Source organism: Cherax quadricarinatus, chromosome 5 (genome assembly GCF_038502225.1).
Source record: "Cherax quadricarinatus isolate ZL_2023a chromosome 5, ASM3850222v1, whole genome shotgun sequence".
In the NCBI taxonomy this organism is placed as follows: Eukaryota; Metazoa; Arthropoda; class Malacostraca; order Decapoda; family Parastacidae; genus Cherax; species Cherax quadricarinatus.
In genome coordinates this window covers 1,749,987-1,768,088 of record NC_091296.1, presented here as the reverse complement: position 1 = coordinate 1,768,088, position 18,102 = coordinate 1,749,987, and the positions used below count along the sequence as shown (strand labels likewise).

At 42.4% G+C, this 18,102-nt stretch overlaps 1 protein-coding gene across 2 annotated transcripts in view; it reads left to right on the top strand.

Moving 5' to 3' along the window:
- The first annotated feature begins 5,676 nt into the window (after window positions 1-5,676).
- Window positions 5,677-18,102, top strand: part of Tbc1d8-9 (TBC1 domain family member 8/9) — a 59,471-nt gene continuing 47,045 nt past the window's right edge. For both annotated transcript variants that reach the window (XM_070098860.1, XM_070098852.1), the window contains exons 1-5: window positions 5,677-5,826; window positions 12,665-12,837; window positions 13,489-13,665; window positions 15,025-15,121; window positions 17,075-17,261. In XM_070098860.1, coding sequence (XP_069954961.1) covers window positions 5,783-5,826; window positions 12,665-12,837; window positions 13,489-13,665; window positions 15,025-15,121; window positions 17,075-17,261 — 678 coding nt within the window. In that variant the 5' untranslated portion in view covers window positions 5,677-5,782. The remainder of the gene's footprint in view (window positions 5,827-12,664; window positions 12,838-13,488; window positions 13,666-15,024; window positions 15,122-17,074; window positions 17,262-18,102) is intronic.

Sequence of the window (18,102 nt, the reverse complement as noted above, 5' to 3'; positions counted from 1 at the left end):
GTTTTTTATTAATCATTTATAAAAAAATTGAATAAAGTCAGTGGGAGATAAATAATTTATATTTAACATTCTTTTCCTTTTGTATTATGCTGGTGACCCTGATGTCTTAATGCTTAGTTTTGATTATAACAAAATGTGTAATGTCACCATGGTTGTTTAACATCTTTATAGATGTGGTTGTAAAAGAAGTAAATGCGATGGTGTTGGGGAGAGGGGTGGGATTAAATTATGGGGAATCAAAATACAAAATGAGAGTTAACAGTTACTTTTTGCTGATGATACTGTGCTTTTGGAGAGACTAAAGAAAAGTTGCAAAGGTTAGTGGACAAGTTTGGGAGGGTGTGTAAAGGTAGAAAGTTGAAGTGAACGTAGGAGTAAGGTGATGAGGGTATCAAACAATTTAGATAGATTCGATATGTTGGAGGGAGGGGGTAAAGGAGGTTTTGTGGGCAAGGGGCTTGGACTTCCTGCAAGCATACACGAGCGTGTTAGTAAATGGAGACTAATGGTTTTTGGGACATGAGCCGTTGGAGTGAGCAAGGTAATATTTTGTGAAGGGATTCAGGGAAACTGGTTAGCCGAACTTGAGTCCTGGAAATGGGAAGTACAGTGCCTGCACTTTAAAGGAGGGGTTTGGGATATTGGCAGTTTGGAGGGACTTCTAAACTGCCGTATCTGAGTGCCTCTGCAAAGACAGTGATTATGTATGAGTGATGATGAAAATGTTGAATGATGAAAGTATTTTCTTTTTTTCTTTTTTTTCTTTTCAAGTCACCTTGCCTTGGTAGGAAATGGCTGATGTGTTAAAAAAAAAAATTAAAAGGGGGAGCTTTCCTTGCCAGCCCTTTCTAAAGTTTCATAATGCTACTATCTCCTTGATGCTGAATGGACCCACCTTTGACTCGCTCTCTTGTTGACTTTTTGACAGCCACTGATTTACTGCACACAAACTTTGATGATACTTCCTCTAGTACTCCTCACCCCTCAAGGAAGGTTCCTTGATGTTGGTGAGGGGCTCTTGATTTAGGGAATTGGATCTGTGCTCCAGTTCCCCGAATTAAGCCTGAATGCCTTCCACATATCTTCCCCCCCCAGGCGCTGTATAATCCTCCGGGTTTAGTGCTTCCCCCTTGATTATAATAATAATAATAATAGTACTCCTCAGCCCTTGCTAACTCCCTCTGTTGTCCACTCCACCCTTGCTCCTGTGTAATCCTGCATTATCCTGTGCCCTTGTTGGTTTAGCACTTCTTTATTATCCTTGATGCTGAAGGGCTCATGATGCAAGGAATTAAAGTTTCCCCTTCTCTTCATGGATCACATGACTACCCCACAAACCTCATTCCCTGGGTGCTGCATCACCCTAAGAGTAGCATTTTTTCATCAAAGTACCCCTCAAGGGAGGTTCCTTGATGCTGGCGAGGCCCTCTTGATCGAAGGAATTGGACCTAGCCTCTGATTGCATGATTAGAATTAATGCCTTCCATTCCTCCAGGCATTGTATGACCCCTATGGGTTTGGTGGTCTTCATGAATGTAATACTACTGTTATTTTGGCAGGTTTACTGTGTGTTCTGGTATACTGTCAGCATTGTTGCATGGGGAATTGTTCAAACACTAGACCTTTTACTTATCACTTTGCTGTGGATTTAATAATTAGACTAAGAAAATACTTGCATATTGTACTTCATAATTTCTGATAATAGTTGAGTTGCATAGTGTTACTGAACTGGCGAAGGGCAAAGACTGCTACTGGTGGCACGCTGTATGATCCTTGTAGGTTTAGTGCTTCACTTTTTATTATACTATCGATGGCAGGATCAGCGCTGTATAACCCTTATGGGTTTAGCGCTAGGTTATGATTGTAATACTGGTGGCAGGAATGTCGATTTATAGAGATAATAGAAATTTATACTAGGAAGCCTGAGGGTTGTGTAGATTAATGGAGAATGAAGAAAATTATATACTGTATTACTTTATGTATGCAACTTGTATACATGTGTGCTGCTGATGGGTGGTGTGGCATATTCCATCAAATGATTATCTTCACACAATGCACAAAGGACCCCAATGGAAATAAGTTACTTTGTCTGACTTTTCCCCTCAAGGAAGGTTGCTTGATGCTGGTGGGGGCTCTTGATTTAGGGAACTGGATCTGTGCTCCAGTTCCCTGAATTAACCCTGAATACCTTCCATCCCTCCCACAGGCACTGTATAATCCTGTGGGTTTAGTGCTTTCTCGATATAATAATTGTCTGACTTTTATGGGTTATCCTCCCCTCAAGGAAGGTTCCTTGATGTTGGTGAGGGGCTCTTGATTTAGGGAATTGGATCTGTGCTCCAGTTCCCCAAATTAAGCCTGAATGCCTTCCACATATCCCCCCCCCCAGGCGCTGTATAATCCTCCGGGTTTAGCGCTTCCCCCTTGATTATAATAATAATAATAATATGGGTTATCCTAGGTTCTCTACACATATGCTGCTATGTATGATAATCTATAACTATTTGTGTATACCTGAATACACTTACTGACTTGCACACCTCTTAGCAATATGCACCAAAGTAGTTGTACCACTTACCCTTATTACCCTCCCTCCTCACCCTTTCCCCACATTCCACCCTTACCTATCTTCCGCCCCAACTTGCTTAGTCCTTGTGGCTTAGCGCTTCTTTTTGATTATAATAATAATAATCCCCAACTTGCCAAACCTCTGGTTAAAGAACGTGAACCATAAACTAATACACTGCCCATACATTTCCTTTGTAACATTAAGGTTAAGCGTGTCATGACAGTGGTTCAGAATGTCTATATGGATTGTCTCATCAATGGGACGTCCCAGTCCATATAGATATTCTGTTACTTCAGATATCATCTTTGATACCCTGACATCATGTTTTCTCTACCAACCTTAATTCCATCATTTCCCGTGAAGTTTTCCAAATAAAAATGATCTCTAGTCTTGTCCTATATAAAATATGTTAGGTAAAAGGACATAAGTGAAACTAAAGTGACATTTTATTGTGGCAACGTTTCGCTCTCCAGGAGCGTTGTCAAGCCGCCAGTGCTACCACTACCACCACCACTGCTACCACTACCATCACCACTGCTACCACTACCACCACCACTGCTACCACTACCACCACCACTGCTACCACTACCACCACCACTGCTACCACTACCACCACTGCTACCACTACCACCACTGCTACCACTACCACCACCACTGCTACCACTACCACCACTGCTCCCACTACCACCACTTCTACCACTACCACCACTGCTACCACTACCACCACTGCTACCACTACCACCACTGCTACCACTACCAACACCACTGCTACCACTATCACTACCACCACCACCACTGCTACCACTACTACCACCACTGCTACCACTACTGCTACTACCACCACCACTACTACTACTACCACCACTGCTATCACTACCACCACTGCTACCACCACTGCTCCCACTACTGCCACCACCACCACTGCTCCGACTACCACAACTGCTGCTGCTACTACCACTGCAACCACTACCACCACTGCTCCCACTGCTCCCACTACCACCACTGCTACCACTACCACCACCACTGCTACCACTACCACCACCACTGCTACCACCACCACCACCACTGCTACCACCACCACCACTGCTCCCACTACCTCCACTGCTACCACTACCAACACCACTGCTACCACCACTACCACCACCACCACTGCTACCACTACTACCACCACTGCTACCACTACTACCACCACAGCTACCACTAGTACCACCACTACCACTACTACTACTACCACCACCACCACTACTACTACTACTACCACCACTGCTATCACTACCACCACTGCTCCCACTGCTACCACCACTGCTCTCACTACTACCACCACTGCTACCACTACCACTACTGCTCCCACTACCACCACTGCTGCTGCTACTACCACTACTACCACTGCAACCACTACCCCCCTCAAGGAAGGTTCCTTGATGTTGGTGAGGGGCTCTTGATTTAGGGAATTGGATCTGTGCTCCAGTTCCCCGAATTAAGCCTGAATGCCTTCCACATCCCCCCCCAGGCGCTGTATAATCCTCCGGGTTTAGGGCTTCCCCTTGATTATAATAATAATAATGCAACCACTACCACCACTGCTCCCACTACTGCTACCACTACCACCACAGCTACCACTACTACCACCACTGCTCCCACTACCACCACTGCTACTACCCCCACTGCTACCACTACTGCTATCACTATTACCACCACGGCTACCACTACCACCACCATTGCTACCACTACCACAACATTGCTACCACTACCACCACTGCTACCACTACTGCTACTAATACCACCACTGCTACTACTACTACCACCACCACTACACTGCTACTACCACCACTACTCCCCCACCCACAACTACACCCCCACCACTACTCCCCCACCCACAACTACACTCCACCACTACTCCCCCACCCACAACTATACCCCACCACTACTCCCCCACCCACTACTAGTCTACTACACCCCCACCACTACCCCACCCACTGCTACACCCCCACCACTACTCCCCCACCCACTATTACACCACCACTACTCCCCCACCCACAACTACACCCCCACCACTACTCCCCCACCCACTACTACACCCCCACCACTACCCTACACCCCCACCACTACCCCACCCACTACTACCCCCACCACTACCCCACCCACTACTACACCCCCACCACTATTCCCTCACCCACTATTACACCTCACCACTACTCCCCCACCCACTACTACACCCCCACCACTGCTCCCCCACCCACTACTACACCCCACCACTACTCCCCCACCCACTACTACACCCCACCACTACTCCCCCATCCACTATTACACCCCACCACTACTCCCCCACCCACTACTACCCCACCCACTACTCCCCCACCCACTATTACACCTCACCACTACTCCCCCACCCACTACTACACCCCCACCACTGCTCCCCCACCCACTACTACACCCCACCACTACTCCCCCACCCACTACTACACCCCACCACTACTCCCCCACCCACTACTACACCCCACCACTACACCCCCACCCACTACTACACCCCACCACTACTCCCCCCCCCACGATTACACCCCACCACGACTCCCCCACCCACTACTACACCCCAACCACTACTCCCCCACCCACTACTACACCCCACCACAACTCCCCCCCCCACAAATACACCTCACCACTACCCCACCCACTACTACACCCCCACCACTACTCCCCCACCCACTACTACACCCCACCACTACTCCCCCACCCACTACTACACCCCACCACTACTCCCCCACCCACTATTACACCCCACCACTACTCCCCCACCCACTACTACACCCCAACCACTACTCCCCCACCCACTACTACACCCCACCACTACTCCCCCACCCACTATTACACCTCACCACTACCCCACCCACTACTACACCCCCACCACTGCTCCCCCACCCACTACTACACCCCACCACTACTCCCCCACCCACTACTACACCCCACCACTACTCCCCCACCCACTACTACACCCCACCACTACTCCCCCACCCACTACTACACCCCACCACTACCACCCACAACCCCCCCCCCCCACAACCACCACCACGAGGGATGGTGGTAGTAGTGGTGGTGACACCTGGTGGCTGGCCAGGGAAGCTTCATGTCAACAGAGAGGTGTCAGCTGAGGCAGAGGAAGACACGTTGAAGGGAAGTTCTTCCTCCACTTCCCTTCATGCTGACGACTCATACATCATGTGGATCAAGCCAGAGGAAGTGCTGGTGGCTGGCGGGTTCTGGTGAGGCTTTCTGAAAGCCACATGGCTGATGTCACGAGGGGAAAAATAGGTGTGGAGTGGGTGGCTGTGGTAGCCTACGTCATGGAAGTGGGTGTAGTTGCTACCTTGAATATTAAGTCCATTTATCCCTGTCACGGCGTCTTGCTGCTGGTGAAGGGCTCTTGATTCAGTGAACTGGAGCCACCCATCGCATTTCTTGAAACAAGTCTTCCAATTCCATAGACGCTATATAACTACGACCCCTCAGGGGAGGTTCCTTCATGCTGGTGAAGGGCTCTTGATCTAGGGAATTGGATCTGTGATCTGGTTCCCTGAATTGAGACTGAATGCCTTCTGCCCCCCCCCCCATAGGCACTGTATAATCCCTAAGGGTTTAGTGCTCCCCACGACGATATATACGAGTTTAATTTTAACTTTTATGGTTATAATCACGACTGATTTTTCCTATGTAATATGCTGCCAATAGTAAGATGAGGTTATGTAAACATGTTACTATGTAAGTGCAGTGCTGTATGATCCTTGTGGGTTTAGTGCTTAGTTTTTATTATAATAATAATACTGTGTACGAGACAGTTGTAATCTCCTAAAACTTATGTAATTGTACTTATGTGTAATTGTACCTAAATTAACTTACTTACACCTCTCTGAATATAATAATAATTACTGTGCTAATTAATGGGCACTTCCAGTTATTCAGTAGTGAAATTGTTGCTGGTTTTTCTGCCTAGTAAACCATTAATAAAATATTATATATTTGATGTATGTATATGTTTTATCTTTTTGTAATGTAAAGATTTGTTTAATGTTTATTAGGAAAAAGATGTATAATACAAACTAAGACATTTTATATTCTATTATCATTAAGTTGATGAATAAGACTCGTGTACAACACTTCGGGGACTGACTACCACCTACAGGGGTGAGGGACTGATCACATCAGAACTGCCTCCATTGTTTCCAGTATATTTGTCTGTATTCAACTGAAGAAGTCTGTTGTTGCTTTTTTTTTTTTTTTTTTTTTTTTTTTTTTTACAATTGGCAAAATTTATTTTTTTTTTTTTTACAATTGGCAAAATTTAATCTGTTGGATGCCACATTGGTACTGTATTTTTTTTTACTCCTAAATAATAAGTTTATTGTCATGCTTTATTTTAGACAGATATTGAGTACCTGGTTGGTAAGTTTGGATTCATAAAGTAAAGTGGGCAGTTCTTTAAATAGCTAGTGGGAGTATTGATTAGTATTGAAAGGTAGGTGTGTGTGTACTCACCTATTTGTACTCACCTATTTGTGGTTGCAGGGGTCGAGTCCTAGCTCCTGGCCCCGCCTCTTCACCGGTTGCTACTAGGCCCTCTCTCTCCCCGCTCCATGAGCTTTATCAAACCTCGTCTTAAAACTGTGTATGGTTCCTGCCTCCACTACGTCATTTTCTAGGCTATTCCACTGCCTTACAACTCTATGACTGAAGAAATACTTCCTACTATCTCTCTGACTCATTTGTGTCTTCAACTTCCAATTGTGGCCTCTTGTTTCTGTGTCCCCTCCCTGGAACATCCTGTCTTTGTCCACCTTGTCTATTCCACGCAGTATTTTATATGTCGTGTGTCGTGTGTGTGTGTGTGTGTGTGTGTGTGTGTGTGTGTGTGTGTGTGTGTGTGTGTGTGTGTGTGTGAGTCTGTGTGGGGGGGGGGGGGGTTAGTGGGAGTTTTGGTCACCTGTATGTGGCTGTAGGGGTGAAGTCTTAACTCACGGCCCCCACCTCATAGCTCATTCCCCATGTTGCATAATTCTGCACCTTCTCCAGTTTCTTAACATGCTTCTTCAGGTGTGGATTCCATACTGGTACTGTGATAATGATTTACCTTAATAACAGTATTATCAACATCAATCTAAGATAATGAACTAGCTTGATAACAGTATTATCAGTGGAAGGGTTGTTGAGGTGGTTCGGACATGTAGAGAGAATGGAGCGAAACAGAGTGACTTCAAGAGTGTATCAGTCTGTAGTGGAAGGAAGGCGGGGTAGGGGTCGGCCTAGGAAAGGTTGGAGGGAGGGGGTAAAGGAGGTTTTGTGTGCGAGGGGCTTGGACTTCCAGCAGGCATGCGTGAGCGTGTTTGATAGGAGTGAATGGAGACAAATGGTTTTTAATACTTGACGTGCTGTTGGAGTGTGAGCAAAGTAACATTTATGAAGGGGTTCAGGGAAACCGGCAGGCCGGACTTGAGTCCTGGAGATGGGAAGTACAGTGCCTGCACTCTGAAGGAGGGGTGTTAACCTGGAGTTTACCTGGAGAGAGTTCCGGGGGTCAATGCCCCCGTGGCCCGGTCTGTGACCAGGCCTCCTGGTGGATCAGAGCCTGATCAACCAGGCTGTTGCTGCTGGCTGCACGCAAACCAACGTACGAGACACAGCCCGGCTGGTCAGGAACCGACTTTAGGTGCTTGTCCAGTGCCAGCTTGAAGACTGCCAGGGGTCTGTTGGTAATCCCCCTTATGTATGCTGGGAGGCAGTTGAACAGTCTCGGGCCCCTGACACTTATTGTATGGTCTCTTAACGTGCTAGTGACACCCCTGCTTTTCATTGGGGGGGATGGTGCATCGTCTGCCAAGTCTTTTGCTTTCGTAGTGAGTGATTTTCGTGTGCAAGTTCGGTACTAGTCCCTCTAGGATTTTCCAGGTGTATATAATCATGTATCTCTCCCACCTGCATTCCAGGGAATACAGGTTTAGGAACCTCAAGCGCTCCCAGTAATTGAGGTGTTTTATCTCTGTTATGTGCGCCGTGAAGGTTCTCTGTACATTTTCTAGGTCAGCAATTTCACCTGCCTTGAAAGGTGCTGTTAGTGTGCAGCAATATTCCAGCCTAGATAGAACAAGTGACCTGAAGAGTGTCATCATGGGCTTGGCCTCCCTAGTTTTGAAGGTTCTCATTATCCATCCTGTCGTTTTTCTAGCAGATGCGATTGATACAATGTTATGGTCCTTGAAGGTGAGATCCTCCGACATGATCACTCCCAGGTCTTTGACATTGGTGTTTCGCTCTATTTTGTGGCCAGAATTTGTTTTGTACTCTGATGAAGATTTAATTTCCTCATGTTTACCATATCTGAGTAATTGAAATTTCTCATCGTTGAACTTCATATTGTTTTCTGCAGCCCACTGAAAGATTCGGTTGATGTCCGCCTGGAGCCTTGCAGTGTCTGCAATGGAAGACACTATCATGCAGATTCGGGTGTCATCTGCAAAGGAAGACACGGTGCTGTGGCTGACATCCTTGTCTATGTCGGATATGAGGATGAGGAACAAGATGGGAGCGAGTACTGTGCCTTGCAGTTTAAAAACTGTAGTGTGAAGCATCCTTCTGGCAAGACAGTGATGGAGTGAATTATGGTGAAAGTTTTTCTTTTTCGGGCCACCCTGCCTTGGTGGGAATCGGCCAGTGTGATAAAAAAAAAAAAAAAAAAAGTCTATGATACTGAACTACCTTGATAACAGTATTATCAACATAAGTCTGTGTACTCCAAGATAAACCTGACATATGTATGTTGTATAAAACACCCTGAATAATTCTTGTGGAGAGTCCTGAAGGCCACTCTCAGATTTGCTAGTTGTGGGTGGAGGGGGCCTTTCTGTGGGTGAAAGGGGTCAGGAATCTTGCTGTGGGTGAAGTGAGATATCAGTCTTCCTATGGGTGAAGAGGGATTAGGAGTCTTTTCTGTGGGTGAAAGGCTTATGTCTGTGGGTGGAGGGTGGTAGGAGTCTTGTGAATGGGGATTTTGTTGCTGGGAATGGGGAGTGGTGGGAGTATTTTGTGGATGGGGGTGTGTTGCATTGTGTGGAAAGTGGAAGGAGTCTTACTGTGGATGGAGAGGGAGGAGTACCTGTAGGTGGAGGGTGTTGGGAGTCCTGCCATGGATGGAGGGTTGAGGAAGTCTTGCTGAAGATGGTTGGTGATGGCAGTTTCCCTGTGGGTGGAGGGTAAAAAGAATTTCACTGTTTGCTGTTGGTTGGAGGGTGGTGGGACTCCTGTGTAGCAAGAATTATTGTATAGAGTACTTTAATACAAATACTGTATAACAGTATGAATGGTACACTAATAAAATTGTTAAATATAATGATACAAAATAATGATGTTGACAGTAACAGTTACAGTAAAATGATCTAATAGCCATATTCTAAAATTTAGCAGCAATTATACTTGTACCAGTACACATTACTGTGGCATGTCACATAGCCTAGAATACAAGTGAGTGGTAGCATGCCTTTCTCTCTAATATTTAAATTATACACCACTTTATCCTCCCTCACAGCAGTCAACACATTTAGGAGATCAGCCTTCCAAGTCTCCATGGTGTGCCTAGACAAGTCAAATATCCAGTTTTTTAACCAAATATATATATCAAGAGGATTGTTAAAATTAAAGTTTTAGTTTAAATTGATGATAATATTTTTTATATAATGAGGGTCATTTATTGACCACAATTACAAATGTGTATATAGTTTTGACTGGGTGACCAACTCCTCTGTAGTAGACAGCTGCCAGTTTGTTATAACTGTTTTCAAGAAAATATTAGTTATTGGGCCAATAACAGGGTCATTACAAATGTGAGGAGAGAAACCAGGTACGTATCTTGAGCACTTCAGTCATGTGCATTACACTTTGGTAAAGACCCAGTTATTAAGATGTTATAGTTCAGTTATATGAGCCAAGTGAGTGACTGTTAAATAACAAAAAGGCACAATACCATGACTGGAACAATACTTGAACACCCCGCACAGTGTAGTCACAAAAAGTAATCTTGTGTAGTTTCTCTCCTATATGGCATTAGGTACCTAAAAGAATGGCACATATTCTGAATGTTTTTTTGGTGCTGTAAATGGTCAGCAAAAAGTGTCATTATTAAACTATGAGTAGGTACCAGCATGTACTCACCTAATTGTGGTTGCAGGGGTCGAAACTCAGCTCCTGGCCCCGCCTCTTCACTGACCGCTACTGGGTCCTCCCTCTCCTTGCTCCATGAGCTTTATCATACCTCGTCTTAAAACTATGTATGGTTCTTGCTTCCACTACATCACTTGCCAAACTATTCCACTTCCTAACAACTCTGTGGCTGAAGAAATACACCTACCATCCGACTTACAACCTGCTCGACTTACGACTGTTTTTTTTGCCAAATTTCTGGGAAATAAACAACTGTTTGTGTTGTACACAGTGTTTATCCTAAACCTTACAGTATAAAATACAGTACTAACAGCATAAAAAGTAAAGTAAAACATGAAATACCAAAATAAAACAATAAAATAAAGTCATTACAAAAATGTGATGTTGATATTCAATAGTAAAGTTTGACTTACGTCCATTTCGACTTACGACCGGTTTCTCGGAACCGAACTCAGTCGTAAGTTGGATGGTAGGTGTACTTCCTAACATCCCTTTGACTCATCTGAGTCTTCAGCTTCCAATTGTGACCCCTTGTTTCTGTGTCCCATCTCCGGAACATCCTGTGTCTGTCCACCTTGTCTATTTCACGCAGTATTTTGTATGTCGTTATCATGTCTCCTCTGACCCTCCTGTCTTCCAGTGTTGTCAGGACGATTTCCCTTAATCTCTCTTCGTAGGACATTCCCCTTAGCTCTGGAACCAGCCTTGTTGCAAACCTTTGCACTTTCTCTAATTTCTTGACATGTTTGACCAGGTGTGGGTTTCAAACTGGTGCTGCGTACTCCGGTATGGGCCTGACATACACAGCGTATAAAGTCTTGAACGATTCCTTACTGACGTACCGGAATGCTATTCTCAGGTTTGCCAGGCGCCCATATGCCGCAGCAGTTATTTGGTTAATGTGTGCTGCTGGGGACGTACTCGGTATTATACTCACCCCCTAGATCTTTCTCCTTGAGCGAGGTTTGCAGTCTTTGGCCACCTAGCCTATACTTTGTCTGAAGTCTTCTTTGCCCTTCTCTGATCTTCATGACTTTGCATTTGGTGGGGTTAAATTCTAGGAGCCAGTTGCTGGACCACGCGTCCAGCTTGTCCAGGCCTCTTTGTAGACCTGTCAGGTCTGCATCTGATTTAATTCTCCTCATTAACTTCACATCATCCGAAAACAGGGACACTTATGAGTCTATCCCTTCCGTCATGTCATTCACATATACCAAGAATAGCACTGGTCCCAGGACTGATCCCTGTGGGACCCCACTCGTCACAGGTGCCCACTGTAATACCTCATCGCGTACCATGACCCTCTGTTGCCTCCCTGTTATATATTCTCTGATCCATTGCAGTGTCCTTCCTGTTATATGTGCCTGATCCTCTAGCTTCTGTACTAATCTCTTGTGAGGAACTGTGTCGAAGACCTTCATGCAGTCCAAAGAAAATGCAATCAACCCACCCCTCCCTCTCATTTCTTATTTCAGTTACCTTGTCATAAAACTCTAGTAGGTTTGTGACACAGGACATGTATGTAATTCAGTTTGTTAAATAAACACATTTTTGCAGGATACCAAATAACAAAAGATATTCTTCATAAAACTTTCAAAAGTTGATCAAATTTATCATGGTAGCATAGATTAATTGTTAAATAGTTTATATTGGCTTAAAAATAAACTAGTAATCTTTAAAGGTAATCCTTCATATTGCTGTTTTTTAAAGAATATTTTCATTCATAGTACTAATTCAAAATTCAAGTATATTTCTACATGATACATTGTTTGTACAGGAACGGGTGACACTTGAATGCATGCAAAAAGTCCATGATTATGCAGAGCATTTTGGGCAAGCTTAAGCCTAATGTAGACACTTTACTACATAAACTAAATATTTTTTATTGGATTTCAGGGACACAGAGGTGGCCAACACATACTTCCTGCTGCAGCAGCGCAAGGGCTCAGGGAATGCAGCATCGAAAGGGTTTACAGGGCTTTTGGTTGGAACATTCGACTCTGTGTTTGATACCAAGCCGCCACCATATCGGATTCTACACCAGACACCATCTTCAGAAATATACTACAGTAAATGTTTCCTATAGATTTTTTCCACTTAAATTTCATAATTTTCACATATTGCCAGAGTTTTTGTGTGTGGGATAAGAAAGGTTAACTATTAGCATGCTGGTATACAGTGATACGGATAAATTATTCTTTATTTTATAATTTTTTTAGTTTTTATTTCTTGCATTTCCACAGATATCTTCTCTCCATGCATAAATGTTTTGTTTATACATAACTAGGAAGTAATCAGGTGTACAGCACAGACAGCTAATAATTACAAATTAGTACTGAACTGTATTTTTTTTATTTCTTATGGTGGGCAGTTTATGGTTGAATATAAGACTGCATGGCATCATTGCTGTCATGGAATAGTTTATTACTTTACTATTCTACTGTAATGAATAATTGTGAATGAATGATAAATAGGTGCAAAATAACTACAGGGGGAGATGAATGATGAAGAGAGCCATTCCCTTGAATGAATCTGCCTGGATTTCTTACTCTTTCTGCAACATTGCAAGCTCCTGATATGTTGATTGCAACACTAAAGGCCTAGAGCTATCATTCAACTCCCCCTGTGGTTATTATGCATTCTACTATAAATTTAGATTAATCAGGAAGGATCTTCAGTTATTTATCAGTTTTAGGTCAGTCACCTCTCCATTTTTGTAGTTGTGGCCGTGTCTTTGAAGAAGGAGGACATTAATGAGAATTGGGTGTGGATAGAGCGTAACCTGATGAGCATCTTGGCCACTTTCGACAAGGATGAGGATGTCACAGATTTTGTCCGTTGTAAAATTGAATCTCTGGTGGCAAACTCAGTTGTGATGGACCCACATAATACTCCTGGTAACTACCATAAGGGTAAGATTGTGTTAAAGCGATTCTAAAAATAGTAGTGTAGCACGTATTGAAAAACATTGTGAGTTTGGCAAGACAAAAGAAAAGCATCAAATACAAAAAAATTTGCTGTCTCTACTTTTTCAGTGATTTTACAGTTTAATACTTTGTAATTATATTATGAAAATAATTATGCTATGAAAGATAATATAGAGACATTGTTACAAAGTTACCACAAATTGATGACATTACAGAGGACCCTTGGTTTTCGTGTTTAATCCGTTCCAGAGAGATCGGTGAAAACAGAAACATTTTCCCCTAAGATATGATGCAAATCCAATTAATCCATTCCAGACACCCAGAAGTATAAAAAAAAAAAAAAAAATTTTTACCTTAAAGATGCACAAAAGAATGAACATTCAACATGACACTTACCTTTATTGAAGACTGTTGATGGTGGATGGAAGACAGGGAGGAGGGGAGAGAGAAGAGAGGTTATGCTTTGGAAGGGGAATCCCCATCCATAAGGATTCTAGGTACCAAGGCCTTATCTGGGGGTCACTTTCCTTCTTTGTTTTTTAAAGCCACAGATCTTTCCATCTTACTCCACATTGCACATATCTCCATTACTACCACCTACCACCATCACTACCACCCTCTACTGCCATCACAACCACTACCACCCTCTACCACCAGCACTACCACACTCTACCACCATCACCACCACTACCACCCTCTACCACCATCACAACAACTACTACCCTCTACCGCCACCACTTTCGTATTTTTCTACAAACTTTTTCTTGAATTCTATCATGATTCTCACATTCTTTACCAGAGGGCTGGCACTAGAAGCTTTCTTTGGGCCCATGGTGGCTTATTTAGCAGTCATGCACAAACAAGTGCCAAAAGCAATGGATTGTTACGAAATGTTTTGTATGACCTCGCAGGATATGTTCACTCACCGAGAAACAACACTACACTGCCTGAGAATGTGTGTGTGAGGCTTTTTTGTGTGTGCTGTGGGCACTGGACAGGTTCCGTACCGTCGATGAAAACAGAGGAAATCGATGAAAACGGAGGCAATATTTTGACGAAAAAAGTCAGCGAAAATGGAAACCGATGATAATGGAGATTGACAAAAATGGAGGGTCCACTGTATTTATAAAATTATGGAGCATTTTTTTTTTTCACTATAAACACCTTATTTTACATAAAATTTGTTACAATGCAGTATCCTGCATAACAGCATAATGGCAAATTAATTTTATGGTAGCATTGAAATAATGATAGAGAAACAGTGTATTGGTCGGTGTGAATACACATCAATAGGAAAAACATGTTAGTAACTTTTTTCTCTGTTTTCAGATCCAGATTCTGATTCGTTCAAAGCCACTTCTTTCAAGTTTCGGAAGTTGTTCAATATGCCAGAAGGAGAGAAACTTGTTAATTATTATTCCTGCAGGTTAATAAAATACTGTACGGTACCTGTGTGTCAGTGTTATGTGGTGGATGAAAGAGGTAATGGCATTGGTGACGGTTTGAGTAGTAGGGTAGAGGTAATGACAGAAACTAATGATAGAAATTTCAAGTTGGTGTTGTGTGTATCGGTAAAAATTAGCTGGCACGGATCTTATCTCATTAAGAGTCTAGTAGAAAATATTTTAATAAAAGAAAAAAGTTATTGATCAGTGTGTCTTAAATGGTACAAAGGTGCTCAATACCTATTTCATGTGATGTAACTAAAATAAAGGAGATTGTATTGTATTTGATAAAGACTTAAACCCATGTGGGTTATTCAGCATAATGAGTGGTGGATGCACAGTCTTTCAGGTGCTAAGTATGTCCCATTCTCTCTCTAGCCAGGCTGTTGATCACCTTAAAAAAAAATCATCTGGGTATGCTACTTGTATGTTTTTATGGAAACTCAAAGCTTCTTTTATATGTGGGAAGCAAGGATAGTACTGTACCTCAGTGTAATGTAATAAGACTGAAAAAGGATGGAAGGGTGTAAGCATGAAATGTTATGTACTTTAGTACTTGCATTATGAATTTTAATGGTAGAGTTAGCCCGACTTGAGTCCTGGAGAGTTAGCTGGACTTGAGTCTTAGAGGTGGAAGTACAGTGCCTGAACTCTAAAGGAGGCATCTGGAATATTTGCTGTTTGGAGGGACATCTGAATTGTCATATCTGTGCACCTCTGGCAAGACAGTGATTGTGTGAATGATGGTGAAAGTGTTTCTTTTTTTGGGTCACCCTGCCTTGTGAGAGACAGCCAGCATGTTAAAAAACTAAAGTTAGTAGAAAACTTAAAGCACAGTGTTAAAGAATTTAGCAAAATATACAAGTGCAGCTTGAAGATTGGATGTTTAAAAAATTGTAAGGAAAATAGCTGTATATTATGAGCTAAAATTGGTCAAAGTATTTTAATAGTTATTGGCAGCATTTATAGATGAAAAGAATGATAAATAAGTAATTTGAAATTTCAGTTAGAGGTAGGTTTGAATAATTGAATGATTGGTAAATTACTGGAGACTACAGTTCGAGCTGAATAAATTTGAATGGATGAATGACTTGCGAGGTGTTTACATAGATATGTACTGGCAGAGATACAGCTACAGATACATAAAATGCTAGTCTTTGTAAAAAGTTGATAAATTATCAATTACAGTACCAGCTATCAGAGTTTCCATTAATAGATTTCTGGGATAATTTGACTGTCATTCTGCCCTCTACCCAAGTGGAAATAAGGCTGTCTGACTTTTTTGGGGTTATATTAGGTAATCTACACACATGCTGCTCTGTATGATAATTTATATAACTGTATTTATGTGTACCTGTATGTGAATAAACTTACTTACCAACTGCTTCTTTGAGCTTTTAAGGTCTTTGGCAGTTCAAGAAAATTGCATTGTATTTATTGAATTCATTTTAGAATATGCACAAAAGTCTGCTGTCAAAATAATTTCTCTGCAGCTTTTTTTTTTATATTTACATTTTAATATTGGATGTACTTGATCATTAGTTCATTTGAATATAGAACAGGTGACTTTCCTTTTAGTACAGTTTGTTATTAAAATGTGATTTTAAGTGTCTAATGAAGTTGGTGGATTCTTTGAACTGGAAGTAATTTTGGTTACACTTTCAATTTTTTTAAATGAAAATAGTTGTTGATTTAGAGCTCTTACTAACAAAAACAATTTGTATATTTGTTTAATACAAATTTATTGATTGATGCATTAGTTCTTTAAGTATTAATTAAAATGAGCTAAATCAGTTATCGTGCAGAACAGTTTGAGTGTAATGAGTGGGTGGGGTTTGAACCTATGGCAAGGGAGTTGTAAAGCCTTGTTTGCAACCATGTTGTTATGATTTTGTGAATAACATGATGAGCATTAAGTTGTACCTCTCCTGCAGCTACTGGCACAACCGACTACCAAGACAAGGCTGGTTATACTTGAGTGTCAACTACCTCTGCTTCTATTCCTTCCTCCTTGGTAAAGAAACTCGTGTGATCGTGCGATGGAGGGATGTAACACTGCTCGACTGTACAAACGCGCTCATCTTCCCTGACAGTATAAGAGTGTCCACTAGAGATCATGAGGTACTGTGTATGACAGTATATTTGTCTTGTCCTTGCATTGTCTTTACCCATTCTTAACCCTTAGATTAATGTCTGTGTAAAATTGGGTATTCCATAATAAATACAGTGGACCCCGCCTTACAATATTAATCCGTTCCTGAGAGCTCATCATAAGCCGAAATTATCGTTAGCCGAATTAATTTTCCCCATAAGAAATAATGGAAATCAAATTAATCCGTTCCTAACACCCCGAAAGTATGAAAAAAAAAAATTTTTTTACCACATGAAATATTAATTTTAATGCACACAAACTGAAGAAGACATGCACAATTACTATTCTACTAAGAATAGAATACATGACACTTACCTTTATTGAAGATCTGGTGATGATTGATGGGATGGGAGGAGGGGAGAGTGGAAGTTATTGTTTAGAAGGGGAATCCCCTTCCATTAGAACTTGAGGTAGCAAGTCTTTTTCTGGGGTTACTTCCCTTCTTCTTTTAATGCCACTAGGACCAGCTTGAGAGTCACTGGACCTCTGTGGCACAACAAATCTGTCCATAGAACTCTGTACCTCCCATTCCTTTAAGACTTTCCTAAAATGGGCCATAACATTGTCATTGTACAGGTTGGCAACACGGCTTGCAGTAGCTGTGTCAGGGTGATTTTCATCCATAAAGGTTTGCAGTTCAACCCACTTTGCACACATTTCCATAATCTCTTTTTTCAGTTCCATACTAATTCTCGCCCTTTTTACCACAGGGATGGCATTAGAAGCTTTCTTCGGGTCCCTGGTGACTTATTTTGCAGTTACAAGCACTAAAAACACTGGGATAATGTGAAATGTACCGAATGTATGCAT